The sequence below is a fragment of the Olea europaea genome, chromosome 21 (genome assembly GCF_002742605.1).
Source record: "Olea europaea var. sylvestris chromosome 21, O_europaea_v1, whole genome shotgun sequence".
Classification (NCBI taxonomy): Eukaryota; Viridiplantae; Streptophyta; class Magnoliopsida; order Lamiales; family Oleaceae; genus Olea; species Olea europaea.
Genome location: NC_036257.1, coordinates 11,414,720 through 11,429,880, shown reverse-complemented (window position 1 = coordinate 11,429,880; position 15,161 = coordinate 11,414,720). Strand labels below are relative to the sequence as shown.

Genomic DNA, 15,161 nt, shown 5'->3' with positions numbered 1-15,161 from the left:
CTTGATCATGCATGCACTCAAGCCATATTCTGAATAACCAAACAAATATATTTGTATCTTCATTCAAAACTAAGCTACAAACAAATGGAGTTGATTGTCCATGGTGATTCACACGAACAAAAGGAGCAAAAAACATATCGTGCTTGTTAGTCAGTTAAATGGTGTCAAAAGAAACTACATCACTGAATTCCTTATATGGTTGTCTACATCTGTCGTCTGCCCAAAACACATTTCTCAACCGAAACTCCTCATCCAAGTCCATACTGAGAAAAACCTGTATTGCATGTTTTCATTTTCAAAAAATAGGCCTTTAATGTAACAGCATCTCCTTCACCAAGTCTTAAACACCACACTTTATCTATGAATTTTCTATCGTTTTCTCAACATAAGTCATGTTCTCAAATTAACGCGCATCCACTACGGTTGAGTTATAGCTTTTATGCACTAGGATTCTTACTACATCATTGACCTCAAGCCGTCTTTTAACATGTGGACTAAGTTACCTACTACATCAATACAACCTAGATTTACATGGGCTTGTCGTATGGTTACACTCCAAATGTAAAACATTTATTCGCAATATTCCACAAGCATCAAAATATGATGTCAACCTAGCTTTGCACCCTGTTTCAATCGTTGTTGGAGGTTTAAAAGAAGTACTTTTATTACTCTTTCATCGATCTTCTCGACTACAAGTAAAACTCACAAATCATAAGACCCTATAATCACCCTCCTTAGAGTTTCTTTTTCTATTAGGAAGCCCTATTACACAAGCATAGTTCTTATAGAATTCAAACAACTCATTCTCGCTATCAAATTTCATACCAACCTTAGGAATGAGAATCTCATTTTCTATTCTTAGCATATCATCAGCCAAACAATCATCACCCACAACCTCAGATGATTAAACCTCCATTCTTGTATGTAAGAAATTAAATAGCTTAGACTTGTTTTCCCTATGACAAATAAGCTTAGGATGGAATAATTTCCCTAAATTATGTAAGGTCTATTGAGAATTTGGCGGATTCTTTGACCAAACATATAAATAGAGATTTAGTAGTATTTACTTCGAGTAGGATAGGGTTGAAATTTCTTAACTAAAAAGGTCGACCAATGACAACAACCCTATCTATCATTACTCAAAAGGTAATCTACGGGTTCAAAGGATAACAATAAGTCATTCAATATGTCGATAGTTGCAGTATTATTAAAATTTGCAATAATTCTATCCTAATTAAAATAATGCTGGTTGTTATTGAAATGAAGGTTGAGCTTTAAGCTCTTAGTGAAGTTCAGTGCTAAAACACAAGTACCTCTAAATGTAACAAAGGTACTGGAAGAACTTCAACTAAACAATCTTAAAGGTGGTGTCGCATTAATAGAGAGTTGGAGTTTCTCTCTTAAAAGATTGTTGAAAAGGATAAGCGCAAGACCATAAAAGCGCTAAGCGAGTTATGAGAAACTTGAGAATACGTGGTATTCGCGTGTGTGTTTTTACCGAAATTGTCATATGGAATAACTGATTCAAAGCTACACGCTACCTTTGATTTCGACTATACTTTGTTTGAATTATACTATGGTTAGATTCAAATCGAAAGATATTTAATCCTTATGCATGAGTATCGTATACTATAAATATGAGACTTGTTAATTTTAAACAAGTGGGGGATTACTGTGTATGGTTGTTCAAATACATGCGGTCGCATGGGCATATGCTGAGACCAAATGGTCTCAGCATGGGTGAACCATGCAATCGCATGGATTTGTACCATGTGGTCACATGGTATAATATTTCGACCGTTTTTGACATTTTTTGCCATTGAAAATTTGAAATTGGTGATTTTTCACTTGATTTTTTAGCACCATTTTGTACTTCTAGTCATTGGCTATATATAGGGGAGCCATGTTTGAGGGAATAATGCTAGAAAAATATCTTGTAATCCATACTTTGTTCTAAGAACAATCAAGTCCCAATTTACATTCATATCTTCATGTTCTTTAAGTTTTGGAGAATTTCATCTTGTGCTTTGGTGAAATTTTTTACAAGACTTGTTACAATCCTTGAAACCATTTGTCAAAATACCTTTAAGCATCTCGAAAACACCGGAGAAGGGGCAAATAACGTTTGAGGACAGTGATCCCGCGTTCGAGCCTTCGAATTTGTTCTTAGCAATTTTCTGATTTCATTTCATCTTGTTGCCATATTTCTTTTGTCTATTCTTCATCACTTCCATATTTCCAATAGTCTGTTCAGGCTGAGACACAATTTTTCTTATGTGTGCTCTTTTAGTTTTTATGCCAACTGTAAATTGGTGATTCTTACTTTTGTTGGATATCATATGTTTGCTCTTTTAGTTTTTGTTCTACTAGTTTTGTTCTTCTAAATATGTGGATATTGATCCTTACTAACATACAACATGATGCCATAGTTTTCCAGCTATTTCTTGTCTTGGTGATTTTTACTCCATGTTGATATGTTTATTTATTCAATTTTGTTGTATTATAACTTCAACTGAGATGTAACTTGTCGTTATCATTGCTGCAGTTGGCTGGGAGGAAAAAGCAGGGGTATTTGTCATAGCTATTGGCATCTGGTCACAGCTTGTTGAATTGTCCAAATAAGAAGCGATGTCAGGACTATGGTAAGGGAATCGTGAAAATGATGGAGGTGGAGAGGAAGACAAATAACATCCATCGAATATTCTTGTGTTGTACATTAGACTGTGGGTATTTCGAGTGAAATGATGCAAAGTTCGAGAAGAAGAAAGCCTTAGGATTTGAACCTGGACAGTCTAGTGGCGTTTGCTATGAAAGTCAAACAAAGGGTATATGTTCATCAAGTAATGGAAATAGTACCTTTTCAAGACTTATCATATATTTTTCAAAGTGTTGCTGATCTAAAGATAGAAGAGGAGGACGTTGAGATATCGTTCAACCTGAGTATTCGAAAGGAAAACAAGAAATCAGACAATAATGGAAATAGAAAGTGTTGTGAAAATTAAACTTGTGTTCAATGATTTTAACTCTAACATGTAATCGATTAACTCGGCTAGCTATTTTTATATGTGTCAAGAAGAATTTATGAACCTGAATGCCCTTTATAATGTTTATGTTTATCATGTTTACATCAAAAATCGATCTTATGCTTAGTTACCCTTAATCTTAAATGCTTATGTTTATCATGTTTACATCAAAAATCGATCTTATGCTTAGTTACCCTTAATCTTATGCTAACTCATTACATGGAGTTAGTAGGTTATCTACTTCTTCCATATATTTTTAGATCTAATAAACCTTATCACAGTAGTAATGGGTGTCTTTGTGAATAATGACAGAAAAGAAAAGGAAAAAAAAGAAAGGCAAACTTCCAGTGAATAAAATCCAACTTAAAGTCCACATTTTGTTGGTTCTACCCCTATTGTGTGTGAAATTACGTATACAAATTCACACAGTAATCAATCATCAGTTCATAGAGGAAGTGAGGGAATTCAAAAAATAAAAAGACTGAATTTGACAAAAAAAAGAAGTGTCATTTGATTTTTCAAATGAGTGTGAATGGAGATTGATCTCATGGGTGTTCTTCTGACCATCTTCTGCTTCTTGATGGTTCATTGCAAATTTGTTATAACTTCCATACTATCCTGTGTCCCAGTCTATTGAGGTGGTTGAGAAGATGATGTGTTCATCACTTGAGCCTCTTCTACAGGTAAAATGTTTGGACATTATCTTGGACATACTACGTTTACTCGAAGATGTCGAGTTCAGAAACACCTACAAGTGTTGCAACATACTAACATTAAAATTGCAACATATGAATAATGAAATTTGTGATAACTGAATTATGAACTGAACAACAAACCTCATTACGACCCCTTGATTTTTTCTTTGTCATCACTAGTGAACTTTTTGTACATACCTTCTTTGGAGTGCCTTTACTTTTTGTACACTTTGGAACGAAAAATGTTGAAGCTTTCTACATTGCCTCTTCCAATCCATGCCAGTGCAAGTGATTACCTTTTGATTTTAATTCATTCATTTTCAATTCAATCCAAGCCAGTACTACTTTGAATGTTCTTCATCAGCTGCAATCAAGCCTGCCATCTTGGTTAATGTAGCATTGGTTAATGCAGCATACAATTGCTCATATCTCAACTACTTAGGAGTACTCATCAAACCATCATAAGCTGTTGCGATGGCATGTACGATCTAATCACGTCTCTCATCCATCTCCTCAAAATATACTTCTCAAAGAGTAATGATGCAACGTACCAAATTAAACAGAGATAGCATTTTGCAAATGATACTTCAAAACTCAAATAAATGATAATTACACAATCTCGCAACTGTCTCTACGAAAGGAAATCATAAATATTTTTTTTCTTCTGTACTTCATTAAGAATGATATCTTCATGGACCTCATACGTCGTTATCTCGCAAAACTCTTCCACGGATAGTACTTCACAGTAAAGCTTTCCAGTGAATTCTTATTGAAGCTCCCTGAATTTTGAGATTGTGTATACTTCTTGAAACTGCTTCTCCTTTTCATACTTAGTAGCACAGGGAACCATTTGTGAATATGATCTAAAATCAGCTTTGAATTCCTTCTCAACTTAATTTCTCAAAGTCCGCTGGTATTGTTCTACGAATAGCTTTAAAGATATCTTTGAGTGTACATAGCCATCGAAGAATACATTTATATTCTCACTCCACTGGATGGTTGACATACCTGCCCAAAATATAGTTTTCAAATAGCATGGTACCCAACAACTTCAATTGTTATGAAGTTCGTTCAACCAAACATTATCGTGCAACAGAAAATGTTTAAGCATGTTCGCCTAGCCTTTCTCAAATTCTTTACAAATGAATGTATCATATAATAAGCCATGTGGCATAAAGCATTGCACCTTTTTCACTATGATCGCAGAACTTTTCGAGCAACTTCTTTAGAATATGTCACAAGCACCACATATGCTTAGTGTTGTGGAAAACTATTTGAATTACATTTTGCATAGCACGATCTTGATCTATAATTATTCCACAAGGAACTTGATCATGCATGATCTCAAGCCATATTCTGAATAACCAAACAAATATATTTGTATCTTCATTCAAAACTAAGCTACAAACAAATGGAGTTGATTGTCCATGGTGATTCACACGAACAAAAGGAGCAAAAAACATATCGTGCTTGTTAGTCAGTTAAATGGTGTCAAAAGAAACTACATCACTGAATTCCTTATATGGTTGTCTACATCTGTCGTCTGCCCAAAACACATTTCTCAACCGAAACTCCTCATCCAAGTCCATACTGAGAAAAACCTGTATTGCATGTTTTCATTTTCAAAAAATAGGCCTTTAATGTAACAGCATCTCCTTCACCAAGTCTTAAACACCACACTTTATCTATGAATTTTCTATCGTTTTCTCAACATAAGTCATGTTCTCAAATTAACGCGCATCCACTACAGTTGAGTTATAGCTTTTATGCACTAGGATTCTTACTACATCATTGACCTCAAGCCGTCTTTTAACATGTGGACTAAGTTACCTACTACATCAATACAACCTAGATTTACATGGGCTTGTCGTATGGTTACACTCCAAATGTAAAACATTTATTCGCAATATTCCACAAGCATCAAAATATGATGTCAACCTAGCTTTGCACCCTGTTTCAATCGTTGTTGGAGGTTTAAAAGAAGTACTTTTATTACTCTTTCATCGATCTTCTCGACTACAAGTAAAACTCACAAATCATAAGACCCTATAATCACCCTCCTTAGAGTTTCTTTTTCTATTAGGAAGACCTATTACACAAGCATAGTTCTTATAGAATTCAAACAACTCATTCTCGCTATCAAATTTCATACCAACCTTAGGAATGAGAATCTCATTTTCTATTCTTAGCATATCATCAGCCAAACAATCATCACCCACAACCTCAGATGATTAAACCTCCATTCTTGTATGTAAGAAATTAAATAGCTTAGACTTGTTTTCCCTATGACAAATAAGCTTTAAGGAAAAATACGGTCACTTTCAGATAAATAGTTAACTGAAATTTCATTTTGATTCTAAATATTACATTGTAATTGAAAAAGTACGAAGTTACCACTTTTCACATTGCTATCTATTATGTTGTCGGACATCTGTTTAGTTTCTTGGTTACTCCGAGTCTGCTTATCTATAAAAGATGAAATAGATGAAGAAAACCATATGAAGGTGTCTTGCTTATCTTCAACATACATATAGGTTGAAAAATATCAACAATTTCACATAAGAAGGAAAGAAAATTATTTCACCGTTCTGCAGTACCCGCTGTCGACTTCATCGACGTCCATATCGAAAAATATCCACAAAAATCAGTGCTCTTAGATCGATTTTTGTTGGACAGCTTTCCTCCTGTTTCACTCCTCTCATGACCGATAGCCTAAGAATAACTAACCAAGATGGAAAATTTTGGTTTTTAAAATTTTTTCAAAAAATAAACTTAAATCAAGGAAACAAAGGATATGTTGATCATTTAATAGTCATAAGCAACTAAAAGCAAGTAGATCAATCAAATAACAAATATAAATAAGATACGACAAGTAAAATGTTAGAGATGATGCAAACATTATAATTATGGAGGTTGGATCCAAACCAATGATCTACATCCTCCGTAATCAAGCTCACTGACACTAGCAAGGCCTTTTTACTAGATTGATTGACTTGTGGTGCAACTCAATCATTTACAACGTTTTCGGTGACTTACAAACAAGGAGCACCGATTCTTATACAATATTGAGCTTTATAGGACCTTAATATCACCCACACGGTGACTTACAACAAGAAGCACCGATCCTTGTACTATTGAGCTTTTATGGGACACCTTAATACGATCGACAACTTTAGAAAAATGATTTTACAATGAAATTTTCTCTTAATAAATTATACAAATGAATTAAGTACTAAGAAAGACTAACACTTCAATTAGAAAGTTGAAGGGAATATTCGAGAAATAAATATATCATTAGAAAAACAAAGGCAAGAAAAAGGAAAGAGAAAAGCAAGTGAAGAAATTGAAACATATTTTGCTCCAAGGGCTACTCTTGGATCTCAACCTAGTTTAAAGAGTGTTTTAGCCAATCAACAAGCAATAAAGAGAGCCCAAAACTTGCTTTTGATGCCACTATTACAATCGGTCTAGGATTTAGTCCATCTTATGATGAGATTCGTGTTAATTTGTTGAGAGATTGCAAGAAAGAATGTCAATTGCTTCTTGACATTTATCGAAGCCAGTGGATAAATAATGGATGGACAATTGTGGCTGATGCTTGGACTGATCGATGCACTTTGATTATTTTTTTAGTATATTACTCTTCTGGGATTCTATTTATAAAATCTTATGATGCATCAAATGTAGTGAAATATGCTCAAACATTATGTAATTTGTTTCTTGATATAGTTGAATATTGGGTTGGACCTCATAATGTGGTTCATATGGTAACTGATAATGTAGCTAACTATGTGGCAGCTAGAAGATGATTACATGACAAATATGATCATATTTTTTGGTCTCCTTAAGCTGAACATTTCTTAAATCTTATTTCAAAAGATATTAGTAGCATGCCTTGCGTACATTCCCTTGCATTAAGTGCTGCGAAGATTACGATATTTGTGTATAATCACACAATTTTTTTTTTAGTTTTGGTTGAGAAAAATACCAAAATGAAGGGAAATAGTACGTCTAGTTGTAACTCTTTTCGCTACCGCTATTATTATATTGAAAAAGTATCTATGATCACAAACAAGCATTGCAAAGTTTGGCAACAAGTAGGCCTTTTAGGAGTCATTAGCTTTCAAAAAGGGCAAATGGAAGACTTGTGAGTTCTATTATCTTGGATAACAAATTTTAGGAGAATTGCTTAATGGTTGTGAAAACTGTAGCTCCTATTGTAAGGTTGTTACAAGTTGCAGATTCAAATGAAAAATCTTTGTTGGGTTATGTATATGATGGCATGTATAGGACCCGAAATGGAATCAAGAATATATTTTTAAATAAGAGATTGTACAAACCTTACATTGATATAATTAAAGAGTGATGAGATAAACATCTTTATCTTAACATACATGCAGCAACTTATTTTTTAAATCCTGCTTTCATTTATGAAGAAGGATTTTGTCAAAAAGTAGAAGTCATGCAAGGCCTATTCAATGTTGCTTGAAATCAAAAGCATTTGTGGTGATGAGACCAAAGCAACGGCGGAGATAAGGATGTATCGAGAACGTGAAAGAAGTTTGGGAAAGCTATCTGCGTGTAGTACTAGAAAATCATTACAACTTGGTGAACATTTGCATTTAGTTCTTTATTATTTATTTTTATTAGTTTTTATTGCTTAAAACTAACTTTATTAAATTATGTAGATAAATGGTCGAAATTTTGTGGATCTAGTGCTCCTACTTTGCCAAAGATAGTTGTTTGAATTCTTGGTCAAACAGCTTCTTCTTCGAGGTGTGAAAGAAATTGGAGTGTCTTTGAATGTATTCACAAAAAAAAAAAAAAAAAATTTACATTGAAGCACCGAAGACTCAACGATCGTGTCTATGTTACTATAATTTGCGATTGAATAGTAGGTGTATAATCTCAAACTCTTTACCACATTAAGAGTTTATTTTATTGTCTCATTTATTTGATATATTTTCTTTATCCACCTACTACTAATTTCCCACCTTATAGAGTTTATTATAAGAAGAGATCTTATTATCCATTTGATATGCGCGCATTGACAAGACAAACTTTTGGGTGGAGGGTGGCACTGATGGAGGAAGAAGTGCCACCACAGGATTTCGAGTATGAAGACTTAGATAATGCTATTTATTAAGAAAATGCAATTTCAAATATTAATGACCATGAAGTTGATGATAATGTTCAACATTTGAAAGTTTAATAATCTCAACTTATTGTTTTTATATATTTTTATATTAGTTAGGTACTTTTTTCTAATATGTTGTTTCTTATTTTTGTATTTTAGATGACAATGAAAATAACGATGAGCTTAATACTCAAAATATGGGTGATTTAGATACACTTGATGTTCTTCGCCATTTTGGTGGTTCAAGTGATTGTGGAAGTGATCAAAGATTAACGCTTCTACATGAAAATGACTAAGGCGAAATTTAACTATTTAATCTTTCATGTTTAGTGCACTTTTTTATTCCAATTATTACTTCACATTTTTTAATTGATGATAGGTGATGTAAAACTTTTAACTTGTTAGTTTTCATATTATTAATATTATTTTTTACGTTATATTATTGACTTATTAATTATTGACTTATTTTACATTATATAATTGAATTGATTAGCGCTTGACTTAGTTGATTGGTTTTGTGATTTGATCTAAAAAAAATTACTTTTCAGTTTCTTTCTTTATAAACATATATTTTTTAATTTTTTTTATAAAGCAACGAACTTTTGACCTTTGACCCTTTCTCTTTTTTGGGCCAGATAGTTTTTAAAACATTGATAAAAATATGAGTAATCATTTCTCTTTCCAATAATCGCTACTGCTTGTGCCCATGGGATGTTCACTTGTAATAGGTTTCACATGTAGGTCTTCTTTTCAATATTTTACAAGGACAAGGTACTATTATCATTAACTTGGTATAATACTGAACTTGAAGTCATTTTCTGTTTGAATAATATCGTAAAATATTATATGATAAAAATTGTGTCTTCTTTATTTAGAACCTAAATGCAAGGAAATATGTAAAAGAATAGTATAAAAAGAAACATTTGATTTTTAGGTCAAATGGTTCTTATAAGCATGTTTGAAACTCGTAAATCACATTAACTTGTTAATATAAGAAAAATCGACACTAAGCCTGAAATTGCGAAACCTAAAAGATGTTCTATTAGAAATGGACAAAATAGAAAGTGACATAATCTGTGTCTTAATCTTAGAAAAAATCTCTGCTATGCATTCCTAACACATTTGATTAGTATGATAAAGGACATGCATAATGAATTAATTAGTTAGTTCTATAACTACCCTACCAATTATAAATGGCAAATTAAGACAAATATTTTGTCTTAATTAAATGTGAATGCTGACTTAATCGTCTGAAAATCATGTTCATTTATGAGATTATAATTCTCATATGGATAACAATTTTATTGTGATTTAATAGGCTATGATAAGAACAAAAATGAACGACAATGAGTATTCAAATAAACACTAGGAATTAATCAATTCCTAAATATAGTGTGAGACTTGAGCTTCCTGCACAAATCGTTATATTATACATGTCGTCTGTTTTGGAATAGTCTAAGCTCATCTTAGATCTCACGGATTTGTCACGTCTCTCAAGATTCGAACACAAGACCTATACCTCATAAGAAATTTAAGTTGAATTGTTTTCCCAATTGAAACTTTCCCAATCGGTAATAGAATTCAACTTAAATCTCTAATAAGGTAGAAATCTCGAATATGAATCTTGTGGGATGCAATAAAAATCTATGAAAGATAAAAGGGAAAATGTCCTCCCAAATTGAACAGTACATAATTTAATAATTTGGGTATAGAGGTCGGGTTGTTAGATAGAAAATGCCTTTGCATTAGGTTGATTTTCAACTTAAATCTCTAATAAGGTAGAAATCTCGAATATGAATCTTGTGGAATGCAATAAAAATCTATGAATGATAAAAGGGAAAATGTCCTCCAAATTGAACAGTACATAATTTAATAATTTGGGTATAGAGGTCGGGTTGTTAGATAGAAAATGCCTTTGCATTAGGTTGATTTGTTGTAATTCACTTGGAATCATCTCCCAAGAACACCAATAAGTTAAGCCGATCTCCTAATCACATCATCATTATCATATGTTTGTAATTTGTATAGTTCGAATTAAAATAAGAAAATTTTACATGTTAATAATTCCTTTCTAAGTAATATTATTCATAATCAGTGATTATTTTTAAAACATGAATGAAGTTATTTGTATGATATTTTGTTGACAACAAAACAACTTTGTTGACAATCATGTGTTGTCAATATCCGTACTGTCTAAAAAATAGTTTTTAAAATCGATGATATATAATCCTGCCAACTCATGGTTCTCAATAATTATAGGAAACTAATGCCTCAACTAATAAACTGTCACACAAGACGGCTATTGTAATCTCTGATGATGGATAGCATTGCTCTTAATTTCTATACTATGCAAATGGTTTGTTCTAAATTATAAATTGATACCTGCATTATTTTTCCCGTATCGTCAATCAAATTGTGCTGCCTTCTATTTTTAATTAAAATGTATATTAGATTATCCGATGCATATGTTAGGAAAACAAAAAGCATCTTCAAAATATCAAACTAAAAGTAATTTGCAATTATTCTCAGCAATTGTTCAAGAGCATAAATTTCAACTAACTATTTACGTAGTATACAAAAATTCTAAATCAACCAACATGATTCTCTCTCTCTCTCTCTCTCTCTCTCTCTCTCTCTCTCTCTCTCTCTCTCTCTCTCTCCCCAATTGTTGTGGCTTTTTGTATTTCACATCAATGACTTAAATCAATCAAAGTTTAGAAAATTCTTTTATAAGTTTCAAGGAAGAATGAGTATGTTACCTAGGAAAACAAATTTTTCCAATGCTGATTGTAAAATGAAATTGAAATAAAATGAACACCAAAATCTGAAAAATGAACTCTACATCTAATTTAGGGATGTAGATTTCTGACCTTTTTTATTTATTTATTTTTATTTTAAAGAAGGGATAGTGCGAAATTTCTAACATTAATAATATGGAAGATGTCAATTTCTACCTGAATTTGCAGATTTTGGTAGTATTTTTTATTTTTATTTTTTTTTAAAGATTTTTTGTTTTATGTGTTGAAATTTTGGGATCGGGGATCATGAGTCATGGATTGGTTTTACAATCATGCTATATATCTAGGCTCAAATCCAAGTTTAAATCCAGATGAAACACGTGTCGACACATGATTAAACAGTTTGAAAATTTAAAACACAAAACAACCTATCACTTTCTGACACATTGGTCAGTCTTTTTGCTCTCCTATTTTTAAGCTTGGATGAGTAGCTTTATTCTTGGTTTTAAGAAGGCATTAATGTGTTCTCTTTTCAACTGTAATTAATACGATTTTATAGCTTATTAAGACATGATTAGTAACATGACCTTACTTTGTGTTTATCTAACTTCTATTAACAAGGGGAACAAGATGTTACTGTGGATGAAATAGTAAACTAATCCGAAAATACTGTACAAGAGAAAAAAATGGCGTCATTTTTTGTACCTTTTTTATTGTTTTCGGCTAATACCATACCGTTTTCATTTTTTCACTCCTATGACCATTCCTCTGCTTTTCTTCTGACTTGATGGAGGCGAAAGAAAACCATCAAGAAATTCAATTCTCAAATGAATGAAAACGAAAATTTTTATATAAGTATTGTTGCTTCTGTTTTTTCATTGTGTTGAGTTGTTTACACTTAAGTATATGAATGACAACCACTTAAGTGCCCATTACCAATAACCAGTTAATAACAGAAGATCGGATCAATTAACATATTGAAGAACCAAGGTAACAATTTACTAACAGATGTGACAAACAACTGAAGTATCATTACTTAAGAGGAATTACATCACTCTTCACTAAGGCATTTTCAGCACTTAGTAAGATATGGAAGTTACAAATGAGGTCGGATCATGACACTCGTTAACTAGACATCATTAATATCGGATCGAAACACAAGCTCATTATTGATAGTACTTCCTTAAATGTTCGATGTTCCATTGATGAGACAGTACTTTCCCTGCCATGTCTTCAATTTCAAAAGTGCCAGGTCGGGATTCCCTGAGGATGCATTAAGGACCCTCCCAATTCAGTCCCAACACTCCGGACCTAGTTGGCTTTGATGATTGGAAGACCCTTCTAAAGACAAGGTCTCCCAGACGAAGAGTCCGATTTCTGACCTTGGAGTTATAATAGCGGGTCATCTTTCTATGATACTTTGCCAAGTTCACCTAGGAGACATCCCTCCTTTCTTCAAGGAGGTGGAGTTCGCTCATTCGAGCCTCGTCGTTACTGATCTCATTGAAGTGTACTCGACGATGCGATGGGATTCCTACCTCAACCGGGCTCATGGCCTCGGCTCCGTAGGTCATGGAGAAGGGTGTCTCCCTTGTTGCAGTTCGGTTAGTTGTTCTGATGGCTTAGAGGACGTGGGAAAGCACCTTAACCCAAGCCCCTTTCGAGATGTAAAGCTTCCTTTTTAGGGTATGCTTGATTGTTTTGTTTACTGCCTCAACTTTCCCATTTGCTTGCGGGTGATGAGGTATCGAGAAATCCTTCTTTATGTCTAGTTCATCGTATAAGTCTCGCATTTTCTTGTTGTCGAATTGTCTCCCGTTGTCAAATACTAAGGAGTGGAAAATGTCTAACCTGCAAATGATGTTCTTTCAGACGAATTTTGTAGTATTCACCTCGATGATCTTGGCAAGAGGTTCAGCTTCGACCCACTTGGTGAAATAATCGATGGCGACAATGGCAAAAGTCGCTCTTCCTCTTCCTTTTGGGAGGGGACCAATGAAGTTAATGTCCCATTTTGCAAATGGTCAAGGGCTGGTCACTACAGAGAGGCTCTAAGAAGGTTGCCTTTGAATATTTGAGAAACGCTGGCACTTGTCACATTTCTGGACAAAATGGCAAGCATCCATTTTCAAGGTCAGCCAAAAGTAGCCTTGCCGGAGTACTTTGTGTGCCAGAGCCGTTCCTCCGGAGTGATTCCTGCAGATTCCCTCGTGGATTTCCCTGAGTATATACATGGCCTCTTCACCTCCTACACATCAGAGAAGTGGCGAGGCGAAGCCTCTTTTGTAGAGGACATTTTCTTGTAGGACGAAGTGTGCAGCCCTCCTTTTTAACTTCCTTGCCTCGCTTCTGGAAGCTAGTAGTAATTGGTCCTTAAGATAGGTGATGATGGGTTGCATCCATAACGGGGTGCCTTCTATCCATAGCACCTCTTCACCTCCGAAAATGGAGGGTTTCGATAAGTGTTCAATGGGGACAACCTTTAGTAGCTCTGAATCCTTGCTACTGGCCAATTTTGACAAGGCATCTGCATGAGTATTTTCTAGGCGCGGGACTTGAATCAGCTCGAACCTTTCAAAATGAGGGACTAGGTCTAGAACCAATTTCAAGTATGCAACCGTGCTACTGTCTTTGGCCGCAAAGTTTCCATTGACCTGACTCACTACAAGCTGAGAATCGCTGCTCGCTAGGAGCCTTCTGACTTGCATTTCTTTCGCCAGTCTAAGGCCTACTAGAAGGGCCTCATATTCAGCAGTGTTGTTCGAGGCTTCGAAGCCGAACCTTACTGCGCAATTTAGGCTGTGGCCTTCAGGGCTTTCCAAGACGATCCTTGCCCCGGAGCCGGCCTCTCCTGAGGATCCATCTATGAATAGTTTCCACGTTGGGGGCTCAACTGGTTCCATTGTTGCCTCTATTTCTGGGGCTTTGGCAAATTTAGCCACAAAATTTGCAAGGGCCTGGCCCTTGACGGCATGTCGAGGTCGGAACAGTATGTCAAACTCACTAAGTTCGATCATCCACTTTAGCAGGCGTCCTGATGCATCTATTCTCTATAGCACTTGCTTCAATGGAAAGTTGGTGAGAACTTCAATTAAGTGGGCCTGGAAGTATGGCCTCAGTTTTCTGGAGGCTGTGATGAGAGTGAGTGCCAATTTTTCAATGTCTGGGTAGCGTGTTTCAGTTGGGAGGAGTGCTTTACTGACATAGTATATCAGTAACTGGTGTCCATTTTCTTCTCTGACTAGGACAGTGCTGACCGCCTCGTCTGAAACCGCCAAGTAAAGTAGTAGTGGCTCTTCTGGTTGAGGTTTTGACAACATGGATACTTCTCCTAAATGCTTCTTCAGCGCTTGGAAGGCTTCTTCGCACTCAGAAGTCCATTGAAACTTCTTTCCTTGCTTCAGCACATTGAAGAAGGGTAAGCTCTTATCTGTAGCTCTGGAGATGAAGCGACTGAGTGCGGCTATCCGACCATTGAGGCTTTGGACCTCCTTTGGTTTCTGAGGTGACCTCATTTCAAGTAAGGCCATTATCTTCACTGGTTCGCTTCGATTCTTCTTTGGTTTAT

The 15,161-nt window shown here is 34.6% G+C and overlaps 1 protein-coding gene across 1 annotated transcript; it reads right to left on the bottom strand.

The window, feature by feature from the left end:
- Positions 1-13,727: 13,727 nt before the first annotated feature.
- LOC111370119 (uncharacterized protein Mb2253c-like) lies at positions 13,728-14,496 on the bottom strand. The gene is made up of 2 exons (XM_022991823.1): positions 13,936-14,496; positions 13,728-13,841 (listed from the first exon to the last, which is right to left on the bottom strand). Exons 1-2 carry the CDS (start codon positions 14,494-14,496, stop codon positions 13,728-13,730), a joined length of 675 nt encoding a protein of 224 aa, XP_022847591.1.
- Positions 14,497-15,161: the final 665 nt, after the last annotated feature.

Bases quoted from the DNA above. Each gene is read 5' to 3' on its own strand.
- LOC111370119 (XM_022991823.1), bottom strand. From the start codon at position 14,496: ATGGAACCAGTTGAGCCCCCAACGTGGAAACTATTCATAGATGGATCC. The intron at 13,842-13,935 runs GCAAGGAAGTTA...TCTGATGTGTAG, and splicing joins TACTAGCTTCCAGAAGCGAG to GAGGTGAAGAGGCCATGTAT.